At 41.8% G+C, this 27,608-nt stretch overlaps 2 protein-coding genes across 2 annotated transcripts in view; one reads left to right on the top strand and one right to left on the bottom strand.

Annotated features, from left to right (window-relative positions):
- The first annotated feature begins 276 nt into the window (after window positions 1-276).
- Window positions 277-4,464, top strand: rps27.2 (ribosomal protein S27, isoform 2). Its single transcript, XM_060870809.1, has 4 exons — window positions 277-387; window positions 2,039-2,147; window positions 2,239-2,349; window positions 4,191-4,464. The coding sequence occupies exons 1-4, from the start codon at window positions 382-384 to the stop codon at window positions 4,217-4,219; spliced, it is 255 nt and encodes an 84-aa protein (XP_060726792.1). The 5' UTR covers window positions 277-381; the 3' UTR covers window positions 4,220-4,464.
- A 3,507-nt stretch (window positions 4,465-7,971) lies between these two features.
- kcnn3 (potassium intermediate/small conductance calcium-activated channel, subfamily N, member 3) overlaps window positions 7,972-27,608 on the bottom strand; it is a 76,090-nt gene continuing 56,453 nt past the window's right edge. The window contains exons 7-10 of the mRNA XM_060870808.1: window positions 25,530-25,640; window positions 17,226-17,353; window positions 11,508-11,577; window positions 7,972-9,598 (exon numbers count right to left, since the gene is read on the bottom strand). Coding sequence (XP_060726791.1) covers window positions 9,305-9,598; window positions 11,508-11,577; window positions 17,226-17,353; window positions 25,530-25,640 — 603 coding nt within the window. The 3' untranslated portion in view covers window positions 7,972-9,304. The remainder of the gene's footprint in view (window positions 9,599-11,507; window positions 11,578-17,225; window positions 17,354-25,529; window positions 25,641-27,608) is intronic.

Raw genomic sequence — 27,608 nt, 5'->3', positions numbered from 1 at the left:
GGAAATTCATGCATAATACCGAACTGAAATATGTGCTGATCTAAGTCACACTCTAAATCAAAATGTGTTTTTTTTCTGCTAAAGCATGCTTCCAGTTTTTTAAAAAGCAGTAAAAAGGAAATCATGTTTTTATTTCCCTATATTTCCTCTTTTTAACTCTGTACATCAGTAACATTGTTTGAACCTCCATAATCGTTTAGATAGAGAAAGAATCAAAGCACAACATTCTAAACCTAAAGAACTTTAAAACAGACTCTCGGGACTTTTAAATTGAAAATGACCGCAAGAGCACTTCCGGCCCCTGCGCTTACAGCCCCGTCGATATGAGCTTCCTGTTTCCGCCCGACCCCCCTTTTCACCGCGGCCTCACACGCCAACAACATGCCTGTAAGTGCGAAATTAAACAACGGCACCAGTTTAAAGTTTAATGACTCTTTACTTCAGATATATTCCGTCGGATCGGTTCATGTAGTTTGGGGTTTCTCTCCGATGTTCTCTCTGCTTTAGATGCGATAGACGAAATGAGCTTTAAATTAAAGTTTACATGCTCGGAAGTTGATGAGCGACAACATGGCTGCGTTCATGAGGGAGAAGTTCGCACCGAATGCACACAATCCGCTTTGTCTTTGCACGGATGAGTTTCCTAGCGACGACAAAAATGAGTTCTATGTTGTTGTCGATATATTTGCTGAACTTTTCAGACATTCGACACGATGCGTTGAGTCGCTTAAACCGTGCATCGCTTTGTGTTAGCGAGATTAGCTGTTTAGCTTAGCATAGTTTATCATGGCTTAGCTTAGCGTAGTTTATCATGGCTTAGTTTAGTTTATCATGTCTTAGCTTAGCATAGTTTATCTTAGCATAGTTTATCATGGCTTAGCTTAGCGTAGTTTATCATGGCTTAGCTTAGCATAGTTTATCATGGCTTAGCTTAGCATAGTTTATCATGGCTTAGCTTAGCATAGTTTATCATGGCTTAGTTTAGCATAGTTTATCATGGCTTAGCTTAGCATAGTTTATCATGGCTTAGTTGATCGTAGCTTAGCATAGCTTCAGCAGAATTAACAAGTCATTTGTCTTTATCTCTATCATGTATTTTACAGTAGGGTTTACGAAACATGAAATGTTTAAGTCCACTATTTCGCTTTATTACTGTTGCGCTAACTGTAGTGTGGCTGTTGTTCAGGGCCGAGTTCACAAAAAGCATTGAAGCACAGAGCTGCTGTTGAAATGGCCGAGCTGGCAGCACATTGAACACTTTTCTTTCCCCAGAAAATTTATTTAACACATTTAACCGCTTCATGGTGACATTTAAATCCCAGACTGGTTTCCATGAGGAAGCGTATTGTCTAAATTCTCACCGTTAGATTCGGATTAAACCGGAAATGACGTTGCTATCAGTGTCCGACGGTTCCTCATCACTCTAGTTCATGCCGGCTCTCACACTGAGGTGCATGACATTTCTGAGGAGTTTTAGTCGCTTCGTTTCCAGATTATAAGCAAACCAGTAGCCTTCTTTAAACCACCACATCCCAGACAAGGCAAGTACAATAAAAACATGCTGCAGCTGCATTGTACGATGCCTTGTTTGTTATTTTGAGAGTGTGGTCTTTGTCTTTGCTTCATATCTGACAAACTGTCCACTTTAAAGAACTCAAGCAGAAGTCCTGTGTGTGGAAAGGAATATTGTGCTCTCAAGTTCTTTACCTTATGGCTTCAGATCAAACTGTGGTTTAGGAAACTGGGTTTTTCGCAAGGTTTCTATCCCGTAGTTTGTGCTATAGCATGATGGTCCAGTAGAAATACTTTCATTTCGCTATGTACTGCGTCAGCTCTGTTTGGGTGAAATGAAAATGGAGACTACTAGTACTCGCACCCAATTACTTTTTTATTTTTATGTATCGCATGTTACTTATTGACTAAGAAAGCATCTTGGCATGGCAGAGCATGAATAACACAATCCTGAAGAGTCAGACCAAACCAAGTAAAACTGCACGTCTGTGATTCACTTTCTCTTCTCTAATTCTTGATTTCGTAGTTGGCGAAAGACTTGCTGCATCCGACTGCAGAGGAGGAGAGGAGGCGGCATAAGAAGAAGCGGCTGGTCCAGAGTCCAAACTCTTACTTTATGGACGTCAAATGTCCAGGTAACACGAATCAGTTGAACGGTTTCTTTTGAAGCAGCTTATTTTTTAAGGATATTCTGTGCTGAGCCTTGTTTGTCCTCTGTGCCTGCAGGTTGCTATAAGATCACCACAGTGTTCAGCCATGCTCAGACAGTGGTGTTGTGTGTAGGATGCTCCACAGTGCTGTGCCAACCCACTGGAGGAAAAGCACGTCTCACAGAAGGTATAACGCCTCAACACGCGCAATCATTTGCTGTAACTTGCATCAAGATGCTTATCTCAGAGTTCAGGTTTAGTGATGTGTACTGGTGACTTTTTTTGGTTGCTTATTTAAGTGTAGCTAAGTGGCTAAATGTCCTACTAAAGCCATTGTGAAGCCTAGTTAGTTTTCCAGCTGTGTCTTAGACGGATGTCAGTAGAGCACTATGTTCAGCTTTCATGACAAAAAGCAAACGAGTTTGAGATTGGTGTCAGCCTGTGCGTAGTGAGTGCTTTGTAGTGTCTAAAAATTTGAGCACATTTTACCCTTGTTTACAATTAATATTTGGGTGAATTCCAGCTTTGGAAGTCCCAAGATATCGCAATGGAGGTTTTGTGAATTTTAGAATAAATGTCTTAAGGAGATGTTTATATAAAATCATATACATACTAGTGTGCTCCAAAGCAATGAGTTTAGAATATAGACATTGAAATTCTTCACTTCAGATTCTCAAGAGCATTTGATTGGACAAAAATTCTGCGGAGAAGCTTTAGTGTCCTGGCCAAAATTTTGAGCCTGTTGAGCCAGACGAATTCTGTCAAAAGAACGTGGTAATGTGTCTGGCTGTTTGAACACATGCATTATATTCTATTCTCCAACTTGTAAGTTGGTTAAGAAGGAAATGGCTTGAATTAATTCACTTTGATGGAAGTGTTTTATGCCGGCGCACAGCTCTGTGATGTACATTTTTCTAATTGTCCCTTTACCATTTTAGTGACGGTGTCTGAACGCTACCTTCAATTGGCGGAGACGCCCATTTCTGCTTTTTACACTGTGCGGCACGAATAAATATTTTGTGTGAAAGTTATTAAATGGCATCTTTATTGCTCAGGCTCACATCAATGGTCCTAACTGCGAAGACTGGTTTAACCTGGACTGTGGGGTTAGCTAAAATTGCTATTTGGTATTGAAAAAGGGGCGGAGCCAATTAGTATGTTCTGCTCTGACTTACCGTTTTAGCACAAGCCGTCTACATGTTTCAAGGCACTTCACAGGGACCTCAATATTTCGATCTTGTGTGAAAAGGACTAGACCAGGCTATGGAAGTTTCCAGCTGGTCTTCAGCATTTTTATATATTTCCTTATTTCCCCCTTACTGAGCATGTCCTTACCAAAAAAAGAACACACCAGAAGTTTCATTGATCAGATTATTATTCTATTATATTAACACCACTTCCTGAATTGTTATTGCTCTTATTCCACAGCTATTTATTGCTCATTTTTTAATTAAATCTGCATTTACTTACATTTACATTTTATTACTTAAAGCAGTTTAAGACAGTCATTTTCTTATGTCTTTTTATTCATCTAGAAATGTATGAAATAAAAATTGCAGTTTATCTTGGTTCTAAGAAACAGCAAAGCCCTTGGTGTCAGGGAATGTACATCTTTACCCCTGAATGTTGGTACGAAGCTCTGACACCGGACACAAGTTCTAGTGAAAATTTCACCCGTGAACAGCTACATATTGTTTAATCTATTTGAGACTTGTCTGTCCTCAAGTAACCTGAGGAACAGTAACGAACTGGAAGAAGTGCATTCATGTAAATCTTACTCAGATACTTTTTTGGGAAAAATCAACCAGCAGCAGTGTTTGTGCGGTGGTTAAGACTCTAATATCTATATTTCTGAGAACACCCCAGTCAAACCAGTGGCATGTTTGCTGAACGATAGTCTCCTCTGTTTAATTCTGTCTACAATTTTCAGCTTCCCCCTGTGTTTAAACAAATACAGATTTTTCCCTCTCCTGTTGTGTGACTCTGTGAACCGAGAGCGAGTTTTAATAAACATGTCTCTGTCTGCAGGATGCTCTTTCAGGAGAAAGCAGCATTAATCGCTCCCTGACCTGATTGCAAAGGAAACGGGAGACCAAAGGAAAGGAGAGAAATGGGATTGGCCAACGGCTTTACAGTACCCAAGATGAGCCCACACCTCAAGTTAAAGGTCACGTAGACCGGGGGAAGAAGCTCCAGCATGGAGCTGAAAGCTGGCTGTAGTGCTGGATCAAGGCCTCATCATAACACGACTGCCATACCTGTTTCTCACTTTAAATCCTTTAAATAAAATTTTTTTTCATTATATTGACTATTGTTATCTAAATGTACAACTACTTTAGACCAATCCAAAATTTGCTATTCTTTATTAAACGTTTTTAGAGCAAGAAAGCATTGGTGTGAAACACAGGGCTGCCTTAGAACCAGAGGTATGAAAATCTTGAAACACGACTAATCTTTTGTCCTCAATTCTGTGGACTTTTTTAGAGCAGTGTTTTTGAAATATTTATATGAACAGCCCAGAGGCTGTAGTCTGATATGACGTGAGGAAGAAACCTGGAGAGGATCCAGACGCCAAAATATTATCCCATCCAGGTGACACTGGATCTGTGATTATTCCATCATTCCACTTCTGTATCTGTGCAACATGATCAAATCCTTTGAGCAAGTTAATGACTTGAATATGAAAGTCAGACACTTCAGAATTCATTGTAGTTTTATCTTAAAATCTGTTTTGTTGAAGTTATGATCTGTTCAGTGATGGAGTGCCAGGTGAGATTGCAGTAGCAATTTCAGTCCCAAGGCTGGATAAGGAAGAACATCAGCAGCCATCTTCATTAGTTATGATGTGGTGCCATCCACAGTAGTCTCATATATCTGTATGAAGCCATCAGCAGCAGTCGGAGGATTTCAGGTGATGAGATTCCAGCCATTTGTAGGGTATCAGGATCCGTGATCTCAGGAATACTATGTGTAATTTGTCAGATTCCTCGCATTAAGTAGACCCAATGAGGTCACTTGCTAATAAACTCATTACTTAAATACTTGCTCATACAAAAATTGAGAATGAAACCCTAAAAACAGTTTATAAATATAAGCAGCTCGATGATGATGATGATGATGGAGAAAAGGAAACTGCAAGACACTACAGAATTTGTGAGATCCTTAAGGCTATTCATTTCAGGGCGTTTTACTTGTTTGTATTTTAACCCGTCTATATGTGAACAATTGCAGATGGGTAGAACAGATGTGCTGTTAACAGTTTAAGGAGCTCCCAAGAGGCTTTATCCAGGGTTTCAGCCTGATCCATAATCTATAATCTCCAACATACTGACCAGCAGATTATGATCCACTGCCAGAATGTGAAGAGCTGGATACAGAAATGCTGTTAAGATTATTTAATTTTTTTTAGAAGGTTAAGCATGTTTTCATCTGGTCATAAAGGTGTGAAAGTCTTGGGTGTTATGAAACGGTAGATATTTTATTTGTGCATCAGGATATTCAGTAGAATATTCTGTCAAGGAAAAAAAAATGGTTGAAATATTTTAAAGGTTGCTATATAAAGTAAGTAAGTAAATAATTAAACTAGGGCTGAGAGAGGGATCACAATAAGAATACCATAAAACCTCCTCACTCTTGTATTTGTATTCTTTTTCTGGAGAATAAAACCTGGCTTATGAATCGGTTCTGTCTAACGCTGTGCAAGACCTCCTGCAGGTCAGCCATAGACACTTAAAACCAGGGCCGGCCCTGCGCATAGGCAGAATAGGCAAATGCTAAGGGCGCCGCCCGCCACTAGGGGCGCCCGGGCGCCCAAATTATTAATTTTATTAATATATATGTATATATATTTTATTACCTGAGAAGTATTTTATTTATATATTTATTATATATATTTTTATTGCTGTAAGAAAGGCAAGGAAAGCAAGGTCTCCGTAATATAGTTTTTTTATATAGTTTGTGTGTGTTTCCAAAATATTTTCAAAATAAAGAAAAACAGGACAAAGCTGTGCAGTTTGTTTCTGTGTAAGTTTATGAACAAAATGATCGGAACACAATTGTCTGTGATTCCAGGGGCACCAGGTGAAATATTGCCTAGGGCAGCAAATTGGCCAGGGCCGGCCCTGCTTAAAACAACCTTCAAGTAATTAGGTTTTTCTTGGTGCATGATCACCTGGTACAGTGCACATCTTGTTTTCCTCTAGATTTATAGATTGACCTTTTGAAATGTTTTTATTAGCATAAATGAGAGTCAGAATATCATCGGGGGGGGCCTGGTGGTTTAGTGGTTAGCACGTTTTGCCTCACACCTCCAGGGTTGGGGGTTCGATTCCCGCCTCCGCCTTGTGTGTGTGGAGTTTGCATGTTCTCCCCGTGCCTCGGGGGTTTCCTCCGGGTACTCTGGTTTCCTCCCCCGGTCCAAAGACATGCATGGTAGGTTGATTGGCACCTCTGGAAAATTGTCTGTAGTGTGTGATTGCGTGAGTGAATGAGTGTGTGTGCCCTGCGATGGGTTGGCACTCCGTCCAGGGTGTATCCTGCCTTGATGCCCGATGACGCCTGAGATAGGCACAGGCTCCCCGTGACCCGAGGTAGTTCGGATAAGCGGTAGAAAATGAGAGAGAGAGAGAGAATATCATCAACTTCAACCTTTTCTTTCACTGTTATAAAGTGTCACTATACTGTATGTCTCACTCACACAACTCCATAAAAGGCAAGACACTCAGAAGTGTGAAATGACTACTAAATGGCCCAAACAGACGGAGAAATAGCAAGATTTCTCACCAAAGCTGTCTTGAAAAAGCAGGATGCTATGTTCAGAGCATCAGAGCACATGAGTTCAGGTTTGAAGTAAATATGCCAATCACTGCACACTGTAAAATGGTGCAAATAAAGCTTGTTATATCAGTTGAACCGATGTCTGAATTTCTCATAGTTATGTCTGAAACCTTTGTTTAGATGAACGATGAGGTACAGAGGTGTCGTCACCGCCTCCACACTAGACTATTCGTTTTGAGCTACAGGACTAGAGGCCTATTTGAGGACATACATGATGCATAGCACATCAGGATGTACGACCGACTGCAGGATGAGCTCTACCAGATTTATCAGTATGTGACAGTAGCAAGAAATTCAAGCACATGCAAAACCTTTTAGGATCTTTTAGTCAGCTGAATTGGTACTGGCTTCAAAGTGTGTTAGTACACAACATTAACTGTTCCAGTACATTCCATACAACAGTTTGTTTGTTAACTAGCACCATGAGACAAAAACATTTACATTTACAGCATTTAGCAGACACCCTCATCCAGAGCGACTTACATTTTATCTCATTTGTTTATACAACGGAGCAATTGAGGGCTAAGGGCCTTGCTCAGGGGCCCAGCAGTGGCAGCTTGGTGGACGTAGGAATCGAACTCACAACCTTCCGATTGGTAGCCCAACACCTTAACCACTAGGCTACCACATCCCCAAAAAACACTGGGTAAGCATGGGATCCAAGGCAGAATAGCATGGCAGAAACCAAAAAAATGTAACTGCATGCAGTTCCTTAAAGCAGCAAAAAACATCTTCAGGAATTTTAGTAGGGGGGTGAAAAATTTTTCACAGCACTGTATAAAACATCCAGTCAGTCATCTCATAAGAATGGCAGAAGAGAAAGAGACTGCAACATAGCCACTGAGACGTTATATAGATATATACTTTATTAATTCTCTCTGGTAAAATAAAATTACAAAATAATTTCAACCTCAAACCAAACATCCCTTAGCAATAGTTAATATTATTAAAGTCGGTATTAATACAGCGACCATTTACTGTCATGATGAATGAGAAGGATGCCATAGTATATTAGTAGTAAATATTCGCTATAACTGCATTAGTAATCGTTAATGGTAAAAAATAAATAAACAATAAATAATGTAATAAATGAATTAAAAAAAAACAACAAAAAAAACAGCAATACAAAGCTAGTTTCAGTTAACAGCATCATTTTCAATAATTCCAAGCAGATGTAATTCAGTATTCCGGCCACAGGATGTCACTATGAGACAGTTTTCAGAAAGAATGGTCTCTGTAGAAATGAGGGTCAGCACTAAAGTCTCTTATTCCCAACACACACCATTAGCACAGGTTCAGTTACACTCAAAGAAAGACTCATTTCTCAACTCTTACAGTTTATTCCCTCGTGAGCAGCTGTTTAGTTTTAGTGTGTAAGTGTGTGTGTGTTGTGTGTATGTGTATTGATTGGCTTCGGTTTCCCCTTGCTGCAAATGGCTGTCTCGTCTTCCAGGTGGTTAAAGATGCCGTTTGGATTCTATATTTATTTGTCCTTTCTGCATGGTAACGTGAGATTTTGAGGACTTTTGTACACGTCTCCCTTTGACCACGTCCTTTGTTCCCGTTGCCTTATAGACAGCACTTTGGTAGCAGATATTCAGAGAAGGTATGTTTGTGTGTGTGTGTGTGTGTGCAGGACAGAGATAAAGAGCAAAAGAGCTCGTGTGTATGTGTGTTTTTAAATGCAGACATTCATGATAACAGTGTGAATAGGCTTTCCACAAAATATGGCAGTTCTCATTCCGTGCAGAAGTGAGAGAATTCTCCTCGAAAAAAAAAACAAAAAAACGGTCCATCTGGCAGTGTTCAGTGTTGTGGATTTTAGTGCATTGTTGTATGTGGTGTGTGTGTGTGTGTGCCTTTGACACAGTGTTTGCGCTGGGTCTTAATTCCGTGTCCTGCATTTGGATTGTAAGGTCAGGCCTGGCATGTGTCTGTGTTTATGTCTTGCCATTTGTCTTGGTATCGACTAGAGTTCTTGTTAAAGGGATGCTTATTAATATATGGTTTGCAGTCAGGTAGAAAATGCCTCCTAAGCCTTGGTGATTAATTTCCTGATGGAAGGAGAGACACTTTTTCCTCCAATTAGTGCAGATTCCTTTAAAGTATTTTGCTTCTAGTTTAATTGCGCTCTCTTATCTCTACCTCCCTCATCATCATCAGCAGCTTCTCATCTGTGTGCAACTTGTTACTTTCTTCCCAAACATTCTTCACTCGTCTGAACCTGATTCCTCCTTTTTCTTTCAGTCTCCACACTGTTCTAAGACACACTTTTCTTTTCTCCAGCTTGGCGGAGACTTCGGTTCTCAGCAGTTGGATGTGCTGGTGTTGGGGCTGTCCTCTGAGGCCTGGTTGTTGGCACTGGGAGTGGGTGTGATGAGGGCGGGCACGTTGGGGCTGGGAGTCTTGGTGTCTCGCTCCTGCAGCAAGCGGATGAGCGCGGCGTGCTGTGCGTTCAGCGTGGCTGATAGGTGAGCAGGCAGAGCGCTGAAACCTGCCGTGAGTTGCTCCACTCGCTGCTCTAGGCTCAGCATCTGGCGCTCCAGATCCTCACTGCGGTCATTCAGCTCAGACATGAGCTCATACATCACGCTCTGCATCTACACTTCCCCCAGAGAGAGACAATAAGAAAGACATGCAAAGGCAAACGGAACAGGAAGCAGGAACGAGATAGACATCATGACAGAAAGGCAGAAGCATAAGAGAGACAGACAAAAATAAACCCTGGAAACAGATTTATGGACAAATAGGAAGTAATGAAAAGAACGAGAGAGTTGTGACGAGACGGCCAGAGAGAGAATAAATGAGGAGAGAGAAGGACAGCGGACGAGAGCAACCATTAGAGAATGTCAGAGAGAGAGAGAGAGAGAGATCGGGGGGAGACGATGAGAAAATGGGAAGGAGGCAGGGAGAAAAACAGAGATAAAGACACAGAGGAAGAGATAGTTAGAGACAAGAAGAGAGATGAAAGAAGCAAAGAAGAGAATAGTAAACATGCAGAGGGAAATTTATGGAAGTCACTAAAATTGTGAAAAATTCAGAAAGGGTAAGAGCGAGATGATTGATGAGGATTACTAAACCGGAGAACAAGAACAACCCGAACAAGACCGTTATTTAATCATTTGTTTGTGTGCGCTATCACTGCTCAGCCCTAACAAATTCATTGTCAAGCTATTGATGGATATTAAATAGAGACTTCCCCTCTAATATCATGACCAAATTCAAAACTACACCAGTTCTCAGTGACAGCTTAGTAACAAGTGTAGTATTGAATTTGCATTATGGATTTGGCTTCTGTTTAAACACCAACACACACAGGGTTTATTTTCTTTCATGTACAAATGTACACTTGCTGTCCAGTTTAATAGGAACACCTGATATGATCATTTATGCAATAATTCAATTCAAATAGGTCAAGAGCTTCTGGTAATGTTCACAACAAACATTAGTACTGGGGAAAAGTCTGATCTCTTCTGATCAACAGCTTTTATTGTGGCTGCTTTGAGTATTTCAGAAACGTTTGATCTGGGATTTTCACCCAACACTCTGAAGAGTTTAAACAGAATGGTGTGTGTGTGTGGGGGGGGCACAACACGACACACACGTGAGTGACGGTTCTCTGAATGGAATGGCTTGTTGAGATATATATATATATATATATATATATATATATATATATATATATATATATATATATATATATAAAATGTGTCACTCTTTACATCTGTGGTGAGTTGAAAAGCATCTCAAAATGCACAAAACCGTCATCTTATCTTATCTCTGATTTGTATCTGCGTGATTTTCTGCCGCGTGCTGCTGCCACCTGATTGGCTGATCGGATAACTGCATCAGTGTGCAGGTGTTTCTAATAAAGTGGACAGTTAGTGTATATGGCTACTTGTTGCTGTAATGAAAAAGTAACATCTGGGTTCTGCTCCTGATATCGGCAGCTATATCCTCAAAAAAGCATCAGAACAGCCCTTAAGATGGCGATGATGGGGATTCCCTGAGGGGAAGTCAAGCTAAGCGATACACAAACACACACCAATTTTTTTCTCCCCATCTCAGACACATGCATACACTCATCCTAACATTGGCATTCTCTCTGCCACTCTCGCATGAACCTCACACACACACACACGTTATGAACTTGCTGTATTTAAATGGATCACTTTCTCTCTCTCTGTGTGCGTCTCTCCACACACGCCCACTGACATCTCTGCTTTAACACCGGTTCTGGTTGCTAGGAGACGCAAAGCCACAGAAACAAGCAGGTCAACATGGAAACAGAATTACTGAGATGTATTTGGGCAGGCTGTGTGTGTGTGTGTGTGTTTGAGTCACACCTTGGGGGTAATAACAGCAGGTAATGATAAGACCTTGCTTGTGTGTGTTGAACTCGGACCATCAGTGCATTTGGGTGAACGTTACAAATTCTCAGTACTTGTCGACTTGTAGAAATGTAGGTGTGTAGGCAGTGAACGATTATGTGGTTCGCTGTGCGCTCACCTTTGAGAGGTCCACTAGTGTGTTGGCCTGGTCACTCAGTTTTCTTTGCTCCATTTTTACACTTCGCAGTCTGAAAACACACAAACACACACATGAACACGCACAATGCATTATTGCAATAATTCATACCAGTGTCTTGTCCAACATCATCAAATTTTAGCATGTAAAAAGTAATCGAGACTACGGGGCTTCCTGTAAACTTTTAAAACAAAGCTGCTGTACAAAGGTGTGCTCACTACTGCTGTAGACTTCTACGTGTAACGTAATTCTCTTATTTCTACTTGTATCTGCATCTGGTTAGTACGCAAAATATTAATGTTTTCATGTTCAGATTAAAACCAGAAGAGAAAGAACTGTGAGGAAAAAACAATGAACAAATTATAACAATATAGCTTTCTATCCTCAGATTACAGAAAACACAATGTTCAGTGCTGCTACACATCCAAATGGATTGATCCCATAAAATTATAAAATAATTTATTAATAATGCCTCTATCATATTTTGAGATCATTTTCTTTTAATAATAATGAAAAAACACACAATGCCCATTCAAATGTTAAAGCCTGATGATTGATGAAAGTTTAAACTGTTTGCAGGTCAAATCATCAGGTATAACGTCTGCATGTTGTTGGTACACACAGAAATGCACATATTAACTTGTTTTGAAATCACTGAGGAAACGAAGAACAGTAAAAGAACAGAAAACCATAGTTTGTGTGGTTGTTGAATTGTATCTGCGATGGGAATTCATGGTGGGAAAAACCTGGAAACCCTCCTTTCGAGCTTCTGGAAGAACATAACCAACAATGTAAAAGCAATTTTTATTTAAAAAAAAATAAAAAAATAAACCCTGACTAATCACTCCTACACCACGCTGGGGGGAAAGGAGCCTGAGCTGGTGCGGGAGGTTGCGAGATACTGACTAGAGATAGTTGGGCTTGCCTCCACGCACAGCTTGGGCTCTGGAACCCAACTCCTTGAGAGAGGCTGGACTCTCTACTACTCTGGAGTTGCCCGCGGTGAGAGGTGGCGGGCTGGTGTGGGCTTGCTCATAGCCCCCCAGCTCAGCAACCATGTGTTGGAGTTCACCCCGGTGAACAAGAGGGTCGTTTCCCTGCGCCTGCGGGTCGTGTATAGGTCTCTCACTGTTATTTGAGCTTACGGGCCAAATGGCAGTGTAGAGTACCCGACCTTCTTGGCGTCTCTGGAAGGGGTGCTGGAAAGTGCTCCAACCGGGGACTCCATCGTTCTACTGGGGGACTTCAACGCTCATGTGGGCAGCGACAGTGACACCTGGAGGGGCGTGATTGGGAGGAACGCCCCCCCGACCTGAACCCGAGTGGTGTTCTGTTATTGGACTTCTGTGCTAGTCACAGTTTGTCCATAACGAACACCATGTTCAAGCATAAGGGTGTCCATCAGTACACATGGCACCAGGACACCCTAGGTCAGAGGTCGATGATCGACTTTGTGGTTGTTTCATCTGATCTCCGGCCGTATGTCTTGGACACTCGGGTGAAGAGAGGGGCGGAGCTGTCAACTGATCACCACCTGGTGTTGAGTTGGATCCGATGGCGGGGGAGGAAGTTGGACAGACTTGGCAGACCCAAACGTACTGTGAGGGTCTGCTGGGAACGTTTGACAGAGTCTCCAGTCAGAGAGAACTTCAACTCCCACCTCCGGCAGAGCTTCAACCAGATCCCGAGGGAGGTTGGAGACATTGAGTCCGAGTGGACCATGTTCTCCACCTCCATTGTCGACGCAGCCGCTCGGAGCTGTGGCCGTAAGGTCTCCGGTGCCTGTCGTGGCGGCAATCCCCGAACCCGGTGGTGGACCCCGGAAGTAAGGGATGCCGTCAAGCTGAAGAAGGAGTCCTATCGAGCCTGGTTGGCTCGGGGGACTCCGGAGGCAGCTGATAGGTACCGGAGGGCCAAGCGAGCTTCAGCCCGGGTGGTTTCGGAGGCAAAAACTCGGGTCTGGGAGGAGTTCGGTGAGGCCATGGAGAAGGACTATCGGTTGGCCTCGAAGAAATTCTGGCAAACCGTCCGGCGCCTCAGGAGAGGGAAGCAGTGCCCTGCTCACACTGTTTACAGTGGGAGTGGGAATCTGCTGACTTCGACTGGGGATATCCTCGGACGGTGGAAGGAGTACTTCGAGGTTCTCCTCAACCCCACCGACATGTCTTCCATTGAGGAAGCAGAGGCCGAGGGCTCAGTTGTGGACTCGTCGATCCCCCAAGCTGAGGTCACTGAGGTAGTTGAGAAGCTCCTCAGTGGCAAGGCACCGGGGGTGGATGAGATCCGCCCTGAGTACCTCAAGTCTCTGGATGTTGTGGGGCTGTCTTGGTTGACACGCCTCTGCAACGTCGCATGGAGGCTGGGGACAGTGCCTCTGGACTGGCAGACTGGGGTGGTGGTCCCTCTGTTTAAGAAGGGGGACCGGAGGGTGTGTTCCAACTATAGGGGGATCACACTCCTCAGCCTCCCCGGAAAAGTCTATGCCAGGGGACTGGAGAGGAGAATTCGTCCGATAGTCAAACCTCGGATTCAGGAGGAACAATGCGGGTTTCGTCCCGGTCGTGGAACACTGGACCATCTCTATACCCTCGCCAGGTTGCTGGAGGGTTCATGGGAGTTTGCCCAACCAGTCCACATGTGCTTTGTGGATCTGGAGAAGGCATTCGACTGTGTCCCTCGTGGTGACCTGTGGGGGGTGCTCTGGGAGTATGGGGTCCGGGGCCCTCTGCTAAGGGCTGTCCGGTCCCTATATGACCGGAGCAGGAGTTTGGTTCGCATTGCCGGCAGTAAGTCAGACTTGTTCCCGGTGCATGTTGGACTCCGGCAGGGCTGCCCTTTGTCACCGGTCCTGTTCATTATCTGTATGGACAGGATTTCTAGGCGCAGTCGGGGGTCGGAGGGAGTCCGGTTTGGGGACCACAGGATTTCGTCTATGCTTTTTGCAGATGATGTTGTCCTGTTGGCTTCCTCAAATCAGGACCTTCAGCGTGCACTGGGACGGTTTGCAGCCGAGTGTGAAGCGGCGGGGATGAGAATCAGCACCTCCAAGTCCGAGGCCATGGTTCTCAACCGGAAAAGGGTGGCTTGTCCCCTTCAGGTTGGTGGAGAGCTCCTGCCTCAAGTGGAGGAGTTTAAGTATCTTGGGGTCTTGTTCACGAGTGAGGGAAGGATGGAGCGGGAGAGCGACAGGCGGATCGGTGCATCTTCTGCAGTGATGCGGTCGATATACCGGTCTGTTGTGGTGAAGAAAGAGCTGAGCCGCAAGGCGAAGCTCTCTATTTACCAGTCGATCTACGTTCCTACCCTCACCTATGGTCATGAGCTTTGGGTCATGACCAAAAGGACAAGATCCCAGATACAGGCGGCCGAAATGAGTTTCCTCCGCAGGGTGGCTGGGCGCTCCCTTAGAGACAGGGTGAGGGGCTCAGTCACCCGGGAGGAGCTCAGAGCAGAGCCGCTGCTCCTCCACATCGAGAGGAGTCAGCTAAGGTGGCTGTTCCGGATGCCTCCTGGACGCCTCCCTGGGGAGGTGTTCCGGGCATGTCCAACCGGGAGGAGGCCCCGGGGAAGACCTAGGACACGCTGGAGGGACTATGTCTCTCGGCTGGCCTGGGAATGCCTCGGTATTCCCCCGGAAGAGCTGGAGGAAGTGTCTGGGGAGAGGGAAGTCTGAGCGTCCCTGCTTAGACTGCTGCCCCCGCGACCCGGCACCGGATAAGCGGTAGAAAATGGATGGATGGATGGATGGATAATCACTCCTACTGTCCCCATCTGTATTGGTATTCATTGGGTTCACATTATCGATTCGTTACCCGTTCTGTCTCTACTGGATACATTCAAATCAGTTCACCACCAAGAGGAACAAGGCCTTAAGGATATGAATCTGGCAGCTCGGAGATTATAAAGTCTCACAAGCCTAACTCAAGAAGTTGTGAGTGACCTGGCAAGCAATGAAAGCTTTCCCCATAGGTCTATCAGTGGTGTGATGGTCCACACTGTCTGAGTATGGCTTCGTCTATAGAAAGTGTTGGCACATGTCTATAAAATAACCCACTGTCAAGTAGACCAAACACCAACATTAATATCATGTGTCATTATTAACATTAATATTATTTAACATATAATATTAATTAACATTAATATCATTAATATCATATCATGATATCACTAATCACGTGCCCTCTGGTGCACCAAGTCGCTCCATACTTGCATAAATTTACTGCTAAGTTGCTGGACACGCCCACTTCTAGTCACCAAAGGTGGTCGTCGATAATGTCGCCAGCTCTTTTAAATGAATAATCTCTGGTTGCTTTGTTGCTGTATGTGTGAACTTATCGTTACAAGGGTCAATGGGCCAGAATATGAAGGTGTGTTGGTCTACAGTTAAATTAATATGTGTCATTATTAATATGTATTAGATTAACAACTGGTGACTAAACTGTTTTCTGGAGATATACAGTACCTTCTATCCCATTATCATTTGAAGGTGTTTACTTGAACAGTTTAGTTAAGTTTTTGTGAAGGCTTAGAGAATACACCGACATCACTTGAAATAATTTGAGCTTTCAAGTTAACAAGCTATCTGATTAAGATGCCACTCAGGTGACTGAGGAGATTTGCCCTTCTACAGTCACGAGAGACACAGACGAAGGCGTGATAACATGTTAAATTGGTTTCTGAGTTGAGTTGGTGGAACAAAACCCAAGTGTCTAGTGTCACTCTTTAGGATGAGGTTCCCTTCTGAGTCTGGTTCCTCTTAAGGTTTCTTCCTCATATCATCTCAGGGAGTTTTTCCTTGCCAACAAGACATATATAAGAATATTATAAGGTAATAAACTAATATTTTTGGTTCACATTGTCTCCATTCTCATCACTTTGAGTTTCATTCATTCATTCATTCATTCATTCATTCATTCATCTTCTACCGCTTATCCGAACTACCTCGGGTCACGGGGAGCCTGTGCCTATCTCAGGCGTCATCGGGCATCAAGGCAGGATACACCCTGGACAGAGTGCCAACCCATCGCAGGGCACACACACACACTCATTCACTCACACAATCACACACTACGGACAATTTTTCCAGAGATGCCAATCAACCTACCATGCATGTCTTTGGACCGGGGGAGGAAACCGGAGTACCCGGAGGAAACCCCTGAGGCACGGGGAGAACATGCAAACTCCACTCACACAAGGCGGAGGCGGGAATCGAACCCCGAGAGGTGTGAGGCGAACGTGCTCACCACTAAGCCACCGTGCCCCCACTCTGAGTTTCAATAACCGAATCCTTGACCAGATCAGTTTCTGCAACGGTTTATAAAACTACTACAATGTAGACAGACGGAATGCGGTCAGAGAAACTCATACCTAATGGGATACGTCTGATCCAGATGTTTTGTGTGTTGGCTGTTGGGTTGGAACTGACCGTTTCATTTATGTAGAATCTCCAGGAACAGGGATCTATCCTACTGTTTGGTCAGACAGGTTAACTACTGTGAAAGCACTAAAACTAAAGGGCCTGTGTGAAAATACCAAGCAAGACTACAGACTAATATTAGGCTTTGTTGATATGCTTGTTAATGTTTGTAAGGTGTGAATCTGATCTGATCAGATTTGATTTGAATCAATACCAAGTGTGGTGTTCGTAAAGAGCGTCTGAGAATAAAGTAGGACTGAGTGAATGCATTGGTTTTTGCTCACTGGTGGATGGCTTGCAGGAATTTCCTCTGGTGCTTGCGAACACGCGAGTGGTCGATCTTCTTCATCAACTTGGTGTGTTTGTAGATCAGCCATGTTTCTCGAAGCACGTTGGCTGCTGCATTCTTTATCTGTAAGGACACAGTGCCATAACAACCACTTTTAGCACCAGCTCGCACTCAAGAATGATCTCTCAAGAGAGAAGCATACACACACGTCCAAACAGAAGGGATGATTCAAGAAAAGATTTGCACACATCGTGTTAAGTACGAATCTTTTTAGGTCTGATTTTAAACCCCATCATATAAAATCAGCTGAACATGATCAGGACAGAATTATAAGAGAGACATTTCTGTTATAGCTCTAACATCCATTCTGACAGTTTCATGCATCATAAATGTAATATGATAATAATCAGAATTCATTTGCCATTTTGTAAGGATCCACTTGGTTAAATCTGAGTCTGAGCTTCTGTATATTGGGTTATTGCCACTGACAAATCTCTCTGCCACTGATTAATTGACGAATGGGAAAATAGTTGCATAAAAATGATTGAGGAGACATTAAGAGGGTGGTGCAGGGTAGACAGAAGCTTCCCATATTTAATAACATCCTGATTTGGCAGGGTTCCTCTGCCTTCTGGATTGCAAGCTTCAGTTTTAACATGACAGTGCTTTGATTAAAAGGTCAGTGTTTTTAATAATACAAGTGTTAGCATTGAGCCGCTACCTTAAAGGTTTAATCTGAAAAAGACATTTAGGAGTCATCGGGTTTATAATAATCCTCTGGAGAGGTCTTGAACTTATGCAGACTAATAAACAGCGATCTAGGCTCATGAATTATGGGCATAAGTGAGGGTGAATTCTCCAACCTGATTGGTCAGAATGTTATTGTCTTTGCATGATTGCACGCCTTGGACAGTAGTTCAGGCTGTAATATGAACGATAGGTTTTTATACATGTGCCATATATATTATAACAGCTCATACACAGGGACAGGTAATATATAACATAAGCGATAACAGGAACTTACATGCCTAGAGGACATTCCACAATATTAAGCTAATTAAGAGTCATTCATGAATTCGTTGTGTAAGCGAACTGACACACGTGTTGTATGGAAATATTCCACTGTACACAAATCACAACCCTGCTGATGTTCAGCACTACTGTACGTCACTCATGCTCATCGTTATTGCTTAAATATAGTCATATGCATCGGGTTGTCACCGGTTTCAGTTGAATATCATGCCAAAAACTATATTATGGCCCTAATGACAACTGGCAGCACAGTCTGTCATGTTATACCTTACATAGGGACATAACGACATTTGTTTTTGTATATTCTGGTGACGACAGTGACAGTCAGAACCGTGTTACATTACAAGGCCCTTATGCAAAGCAACATACATGTATCTCATTTGTCCTGCATCTTTAATAAATTTAATAAATACAGTTAGTCCAAAATGCAGCTGCCAGAGTTCTTACCAGGACAAGAAAATATGATCATATATCCCCAATTTTATCATCTCTACACTGGCTACCTGTTAAGTTTAGAATTGATTACAAACTGCTGCTACTCACGTATAAGGCTCTTAATGGTTTAGCGCCCATGTATCTAACTAGTCTTCTAACATGTTACAGTCCTTCGTGCTCTCTGAGATCACAAAACTCAGGACTTCTGGTAGTTCCCAGAATATCTAAGTCTATTAAAGGCGGTAGAGCGTTTTCATATTTAGCTCCCAAACTTTGGAATAGTCTTCCTGATAGTGTTCGGTGCTCAGACACACTTTCCCAGTTTAAATGTAGATTAAAAACTCATCTCTTTAGTCAGGCGTACACATAATACATCCCATAATACTGTGCACTATTATATCAGACTTGCAAATATTATGAACAGCAGATATGTTAATCCCCCCCCCACCCCCCCACAGTGTCACCCATATGAGGATGAGGTTCCCCTTTGAGTCTGGTTCCTCTCAAGGTTTCTTCCTTTACCGTCTAAGGGAGTTTTTCCTTGCCACTGCTGGCCATTGCTCATTGGGGATAAATACATACACATTGTGAACTAAATCTATCTAATATTAATCTTGAATTTTGCATTCTATTAATCTTTATATTATTCTTTATATTAACCTTTTGCTCTATGTTTATGTTCTGTAAAGCTGCTTTGAGACAATGTCAATTGTAAAAAGCGCTATACAAATAAACTTGAATTGAATTGAATTAAACAGCAGAGCAATTGAGGGTTAAGGGCCTTGTTCAGGGGCCCCGGCAGTGGCACCTTGATGGTCTTTATTTCCTGAAGAAGCCAAAGTAGATTGATTCAGATGTAGAATTGTAGAATTGTAGAATAGGCCATCTCAACTTAAAACACTGCCAGAGACAGCCACATTTTGGGAGAAAATATCCTACTATTTAAACTCAGACCTTTTTCAAAGATACAGTGTTAGCCAGAAACAGTAAAGTTTAACATCTGGTTACAAAAAGTTGGAGGAAAAAAAAAGAAAATTATATTTAAAGCTTTAATATAGTTTCCTCTGAAAGACAACAATTCACCGTTTGCCTAAAAGCAGCTGCTATTAATTATTTTCTTTGAATGAAATTTAATATGTAATAAATCAATTTAAAAAAAAAAAAAAAGTAAACGAGGAAAATAAATCAGTAAAATTTATTAGATTTATATTTTATAGTAACTATGGAGCCCTCAATTACTCCTCTTTTGTCAAGTTCTCTCAAATGGAATTATTTGAACATGATTCAATATTATCTTGAGATCGTAGGCTACAGAAATCGAAGGAATCGTTAATAATAATTTTTCCGTACGCATCCGCTGTACCCGCTTTGCTTGGCTGTCAGTCAGGTCTTGATCATAATGACATTTCATGAAGTCAACAGTCCATCAAACACATTTTCTGTATGCCGTATTTAGATGGACGGTAATGCTCCTGTCAGTGCTGAATAAGACATATAATTTGAAACAGTGCTGTGAGAAGTGATGTTTTCCACTCTGCTGCTATTTATAAAAGATGCAAGACAAATGAGTTGTTTTATCACAAAGCTCCACAAAAATAAATAAATAAGGCCTCTCGGCAGGGGTTCCTCCATTCTTCGAAGAGTGCGAGTAAGACTGTGAATGAAAAAAACATCGTTTGCACAGCATTAAGGATGAGAGATGTGAAGATTTTAGCTTATGAACAATTAAAACGTCTCCACGATCTGTTTTCTCAGCAAGTTCGCGAACACCGTGATACTAAAAACACATTTTGTCGTTGTTTTGATAACATGGCATCCCAAGTTGTTTTATGAACCACGCTTTATTCACTGGTACTAAAAATACTACTCACTCTCTCATTAATTTTCTACCGCTTATCCCGAACTACCTCGGGTCATCGGGCATCAAGGCAGGATACACCCTGGACGGAGTGCCAACCCATCGCAGGGCACACACACACACTCTCATTCGCTCATGCAATCACACACTACGGACAATTTTTCCAGAGATGCCAATCAACCTACCATGTATGTCTTTGGACCGGGGGAGGAAACCGGAGTACCCGGAGGAAACCCCCGAGGCACGGGGAGAACATGCAAACTCCACACACACAAGGTGGAGGCGGGAATCGAACCCCCAACCCTGGAGGTGTGAGGCGAACGTGCTAACCACTAAGCCACCGTACCCCCCACTAAAAATACTAATAAACCAATAATAGCTAAGAGCAGGCAGCTTCTTTCCATGTTTTCCTTAATGTTTCGTCTGCCAACATAGCAGCATAACATGGCTGACAACACAGTGGGGTTTGGAGCTACCAAAAAAGAGACTAAATTTACATAGCCATGCCAAGCATCCAAATCGGCCGACGGGACCTTCGAGAAAATGCTGTTTGGAAACGAAAGAAAAAAATGTAATCCCAGTTAAATTACATCTCGCCCTTAAAATTCAGCTGAAAGGTATGTAAACGTGTTTATTATGGATTTGTTTTGTTTATTTGGTCAAAGTTATCACTGCTATGGCTTGCCTGCATCCCATAGTGCATCCTGGTGTCATCTCTTGAGCCACACGCATGCACTCGGCCATCCACAGGATCTGAAGCTACACAGCCCCATACACAGTAAGCTGCGATGCACTGTGTGTTCTGATACCTTTCTATCATAGCCAGCATTAACTTTTTCAGCAATTTGTGTTACAGTAGCTCTTCTGTGGGATCGGATCTGACGGGCCAGTTTTCACGACACAGGAGTGTCAATGATCCCTGGACCACTTCATTGCATATCACCACTATCTTCCACTGTCCTTTTCAGAGTCACTCAGATCCTTACACTTTCCCATTTTTCCTTTAATGTTATTTTTTGATTACTGGCACAGATAGACTTCCCTCTTGTGCACATTTTGTGGTGATAATTTAGGTGTGCCTATAGGTGATAAGAGCAGTGGCACTGTAATTTATATTATTTATAATATAACAAACACAAATACGGCACAAATATGGCTTGATTTTGGAACCCTAGTGAAATACTGGTTTTAAAAAAAAAAATGTGCTGATTTGTTAGATCCTGGCAACAAGGAATAAACATCTCTCTGCCCACCGCTGCAGATTCTGCAGATCATAAACATGCACCACTGTTAACTTGTTTCCAGTGAAAACGCAGAAAAATATGAAACCTCTGTCTACCTTTTCCTGTGTCTTGTGTGTCTGAATAGTTTCCACTGACTTTTCCAAAGAGCTTCTACAGCAACTTTTCTTTAAAACGGTACTTTTAAGTAAAAACCTAGTGCTTGCTCACTGTTACTTGTTTTGTCCTGCTGGATTCTGTTATGTCAGAGACTGAATTGCCAACAAACAGCAATTCCCAGAATAAAATGAAATGAAATTGGGGCATAGAAGCCTTTATTATCGACACACATACATTACAGCACACTGGAATTCTGTTCTTCACATTTCCCAATTTTATAATTTAATATTATACAGCGCTCCTGGAGCAGGGAGGGTTAATGGTCTTGCCAACAATGGCAGCAATGGCAGCTTGGCAGTGCTGGGGCTCGACCTTCCGATCAACAGTCCAGATCCTTTACCTCTGCCCCTGTGCAATGCTGCCTACAAACAGCCTAATCGACTAATACCATGTTACTATTTATACTATAGACTAAAAGTATGCACTCTTATAGTGAGGAAAGTGTGTGTAGAATAAGAGTATGAGAGTGCTGGGACATGCTAATATTGCTCTGGATAAGGGCGTCTGCCAAATGCTATAAATGTAAATGTCCTGTTCACATATTTTTTGGATAGATAACATTGCTGGACATAAAGCTGAGCAACTGAAGCAACCCCAGATCGTACAGTAGGCACTAGGTGTGATGAATAACATCTTTTCCACATGCACAGAATATGTCTTCTGACATGGTTGATCAAAAATGAGAACCTATACACTGCATCAGTTAAGGTTAAAGAACTTGTTGCCTCCTGAAACTTATTAATCCCTGCACTGATTTTACAATGGAAGGCTTTTACCTATTTGCTTAGTTAAATCCAAGTGGTGACTTTTTATTTTTTATTTTTGCCAGGCATCATATAACAGCAGAGAGAGTCGGATAGCAAAGTGTTACGTTTCAGAGAACAGAATATTGTTTCAGACAGAACTTCCGAGCTGTCAAAGTGATGTAGAGGTTGTGCTGAGGGTCCATAATCAGAAGATCCAGACATATATTTGAACTCGTCCTCCTGGGTTGGACAAGCTTGCTTCCACTGGCATATGTTTGGAGAGGAATGACAGCTTGCTCAAGTTACAGCAAGAGCGGTGGGTTAGATGAACGCTACTTAGCTGGAAAACAGACATACAAAACTTGTGCTTTCGGATTCATTCATTCCTCTTTTACCTCACCGGTCAGAGTTGTGTAGAATTTCAGGAACACTGTGTACAAGGTGGAAAAAATACAACACCCTGGATGGGATGGAAGTCCGTTTCAGGACACCTTGGACACACATTCATACTCTTAATTGTCATACAGGAAATTAGAGTAGTTCATTTACTAGTAGTACTACATTGACTGGCAGGTTTTTGGGAGTTGGAAGGAAATAGGGATGTGGTAGCTTAGTGTTTAAGGAGCTGATCAGAAGGTTGTGAGTTTGAATCCCAGGTCCATCAAGCTACCACTGCTGGGACCCATTATTTTTTTTTATTATAAAAATAAGTCGCTCTGGATGAGGGCGTCTGTTATATGCTGTGTAAACGAAATGAGCAAACTCTCTGTGATATGGGGCACCAATTCTACCCATGCCTTATGTAGTTTGGATTTTATTTAAAGTATTTAATTAACCTCTTAAGTCCTGCTAGTCAAGTGATCAACAATCACACTGCTGACTCCTGATTAAAAGTTAAGTGAATCTGCAGCCTTCAATTTTTATTCTGTTTCTGTGCTTTTGTAAAGCTGCTTTGAAACAATGTCAGTTGTTAAAACGCTATACTAATAAATTGAATTGAAAAAAATCGAATTGATAAAAAAGCTGTGTATGACCTGGGAGCATGTTAGGTTAGGGCTTAGATTTCTATTTGTTTTCTACGAATACAGTTTGCATAAAAATTGAAAAAGAATCCAGTCCTTAACTGGATTCCCTGATTCATCCCATCACCGCATGCGATGAATCAGAAATGTAAAACGCAATGCATACATAAGAATTTTCATCAGTGGTTTTTTTGTTTCACGAGTGCATGCGTGCGTCGCTAACCATCTTTGCTTTGATTCTAAATGTACAGTATGTTAATCACAGAGAGATGAGTGGAAGGAAACACCCACCTATCTTTTCTTTTTCTCTCCAGTTCAAGGTAAACACTGTCTCCAGGGCAACTGTGCTGTGATGTAATCATTCCATTTATTCAAAGTTCTGGTCATTTTTTTTTTCCCTTAACAGTAACCACGTTCGTAACCATAGTAGCGGCAGACTCGATGTAATAAGCCACAGAATTGTATGGCAGCAGCAGCAGCTTACGTGCAAAATAATAATGCTTAAAAAAAAAAAGGATTCCTTTCACATGCTCCTTCCCTGTCTCACTCCCTTTTTTCTCTCTCCAAAGGCATCTAAAGCATTTAGCTTTCCTAAATCACAGCTGACACGCTTCCAATCCCCCCCCCCCCCCCCCATTGTTATCTTTATTTGAGTTGCTGTTATTGATCGTCGGCTTGCCTCGCTAACAGGCCATGATAGAACCTACATATTTGATAGTGGGGGCTATTTTTGAAGCGTGGGACTTTCAACAACATGAAAAATTAACATGCACCTGAAAGGAGGAAGGGAGAAAGACAGAGAGAGAGAGAGAGAGAGAGAGAGAGAGAGAGAGAGAGAGAGAGAGAGAGAGAGAGAGAGAGAGAACGGGATCGAGGAGTGTGTAGAGAGAGAAGAAGAGAGAGGGCTGTTATGCTAGCGGTTGTTATGCAACGCTGTGATCTAACTGATACATTAGTTTAGTGGTTGTCTGAAGAACACATTGCTTTAGTTAACCCAGGGTTATCTCGTTTGATGTTTTACACTGCTTGTACTTCACCCGGGGTTAACAATTAATCCTAGCTCTTCATAAATAAAGCTTTGTCTCACGCTTTCACATCAGTGAAAAAAATGGCCTAGGGAAACTCTAGGTCTAGAATTTTATACGACTGCTTTGCCGTTCTGCACGTTGTAATCTTCTACAGCTTTCTAATCTTTTTCTGACTTTTTAACAGTGTCGTCTAAAGGACCAGGCGCTCGGCGATATCTAGTTTCCTATCATTTTCAGTCAGTTCCATAAATACTGGGTTGTTTCCGACACCCAGATTGTTCGGAGGAGACTTTTCTGAGCATAAGTGTAAAAATAAAACTCTCCTCTTCACTACAACTGACAGGTTTTCTGTCACCATTTGACATTATTTACTTGGTTTTCCCACAAATACTGTTTGCACGACACACAGGGTTTCTGTGACTGTCTAAAGCACATGATATGAGGCACAGCGGCTCTGTTCAATTTCAGATCGTCTGTCTGTTGCTAAGCTTCTGGCCGTAACGTTCTAACAGCATCTCGTTTATACTACAGGTTTACGTCGGGTAAAAAAATGTGTGCAATATATATATATGATTTGTTATAAAAATAAATAAATAAATAAATAAATAAAATCACTATTGATGTTGCGTCTTGTTGCATCCAATCACATGGATTACTGTAAGCTGTAAGCAACTTACCAAGCTGTAAGCAACAGACCAGATGAGATGGGCAGCATACTGTGTGTGTGTGTGTGTGTGTGTGTGTGTGTGTGTGTGTGTGTGTGTGTGTGTGTGTGTACCCGCTTTGTTAGCTGGGTGTCCATCATGAAGTTGTGCACATGCTTCTCAGCCTTGGTCAGCTCCAGCTTCCTTGCTACCACGGCAACAACCAGCGCTGTGCAGCCTGCCCCCTGTTAGATACAGAGAACACAGAGAGAGAGAGAGAGAGAGAGAGAGAGAGGGAGAGAGAGAGCGAGAAGGGTGAATGAACAAGAGAATACATCCGAAGGAACAGTATAGCAAGATAAAGAAATAGAAGATAAAAGAAAAAAACGAGAAGCAAGACGATTAGAGGAATCTTTTTTTTTCCTTCCCTGATAGTGATGTAGGTCAGACATAATGAATGGCAGAAATGTCCTGAATTGGAAATCCTATTTTAAGATGCTTTCTAAACATCAGTCCCGCTGAACAGATGCGTCAGATTTAAATACACGTTTAACACTTATTCTCTGGAAGAACTGCATCTCTACATGAAACCTGCATTCCTATGTAAGGAAAATTTTAATTAACCAGGCTGTCCAATCACTCGCAGGCATGTGTATATACCAAACAGGACATTTTCACTCGTGAGAAGTGAAGTGAAAGAGTGATAAAAGCAACATTAGAGCACTAGAGAGAGCACACTGAGGCAGAGAGAAAGAAATGAATTTGGGGAAGAAAGCATCAGAGATTGGTGGTAATGAGGTTGTCAGCCTGCTAAATAAATCTGGTTTAAAAAAAAAAATTGGATTCAAAGATTTATTTTCCTTAAACTGATTCCGTTATATATTATGAATCAAAAGAAATGTATGTGATGTAAAAAAAGAAAAAAAAAAGAAAAGGAAAACTTTTATCTGTAAAAATAAATAAATAAATAAATATTTTGGATCATCTACTAAAAATAAAAATCACCTGTGCTCCCATAGCATTTTTTTTAATGATTAGGTATTTGTATTGTACTAAAGCTGTTGCATTCTCCTACTGTATATGAAGGTGTTTGGTTCGGGTTGAAGCTTTCATGCAGAAACAAACTGTGCTTTAGCTCTGGCTCTTGGACACACTCTTGCTATTCATTAAAAACTAAACAGGATTAATGTTTCTATGTTTGATTAGAAGTGTGCCAGCTCTCAGACCCGCTGCACTGCATCATGATAATTCACCATGCCTTGTAAAAGCATTTGCTCAAACCGTGCACTGTTTGCTTCTGGTGTGTGTGTGTGTGTATATATATATATATATATATATATATATATATATATATATATATATATATATATATATATATATATATATATATAATCAGAATATATGGGGTATTTTCATTTTATTTAGTTTTGTTTTTCTGTCATTTATTTTTAAAGATTTAATCGCTACAGAATCATTCATTCATTCATTCATTCATCTTCTACCGCTTATCCGAACTACCTCGGGTCACGGGGAGCCTGTGCCTATCTCAGGTGTCATGGGGCATCAAGGCAGGATACACCCTGGACGGAGTGCCAACCCATCGCAGGGCACACACACTCTCATTCACTCACACAATCACACACTACGGACAATTTTCCAGAGATGCCAATCAACCTACCATGCATGTCTTTGGACCGGGGGAGGAAACCGAAGTACCTTGGAGGAAACCCCCGAGGCACGGGGAGAACATGCAAACTCCACACACAAGGCGGAGGCAGGAATCGAACGCCCAACCCTGGAGGTGTGAGGTGAACGTGCTAACCACTAAGCCACCGTGCCCCCCCGCTACAGAATCACTTCTGTTTTTATTTATTAATGTGCTTTATACCAGACTATTCTGATTCTCAGAGCCGATTGGTCAGTTGATTCTTCTTTTTTTTTCTTTCTTCAGTATACTGCGCTGTGTTTAAATGCATTATTGTTTTTAGAGTGACGTCTATTTCACAGGATCCATGAAATCTTAAAAAATAATAAAAATAAATAAATAAATACATGAAGAAATATATACATTAAATAATAATAATAATAATAATAATAATAATAATAATAATAATAATAATGATAATAATAATAATAATAATAATAATACATTCTGATCTATTCTGGGAGACAAAATTCAGTATTAGAAGTTTTCCATTCTGACAATAGAGCTC

Source organism: Tachysurus vachellii, chromosome 5 (assembly GCF_030014155.1).
Source record: "Tachysurus vachellii isolate PV-2020 chromosome 5, HZAU_Pvac_v1, whole genome shotgun sequence".
Lineage (NCBI taxonomy): Eukaryota > Metazoa > Chordata > Actinopteri > Siluriformes > Bagridae > Tachysurus > Tachysurus vachellii.
This window is presented reverse-complemented; position numbering and strand designations above follow the sequence as displayed.

Bases quoted from the DNA above. Each gene is read 5' to 3' on its own strand.
- rps27.2 (XM_060870809.1), top strand. The intron at 2,148-2,238 runs GTAACACGAATC...CTGTGCCTGCAG, and splicing joins TATGGACGTCAAATGTCCAG to GTTGCTATAAGATCACCACA. The intron at 2,350-4,190 runs GTATAACGCCTC...CTCTGTCTGCAG, and splicing joins AAAAGCACGTCTCACAGAAG to GATGCTCTTTCAGGAGAAAG.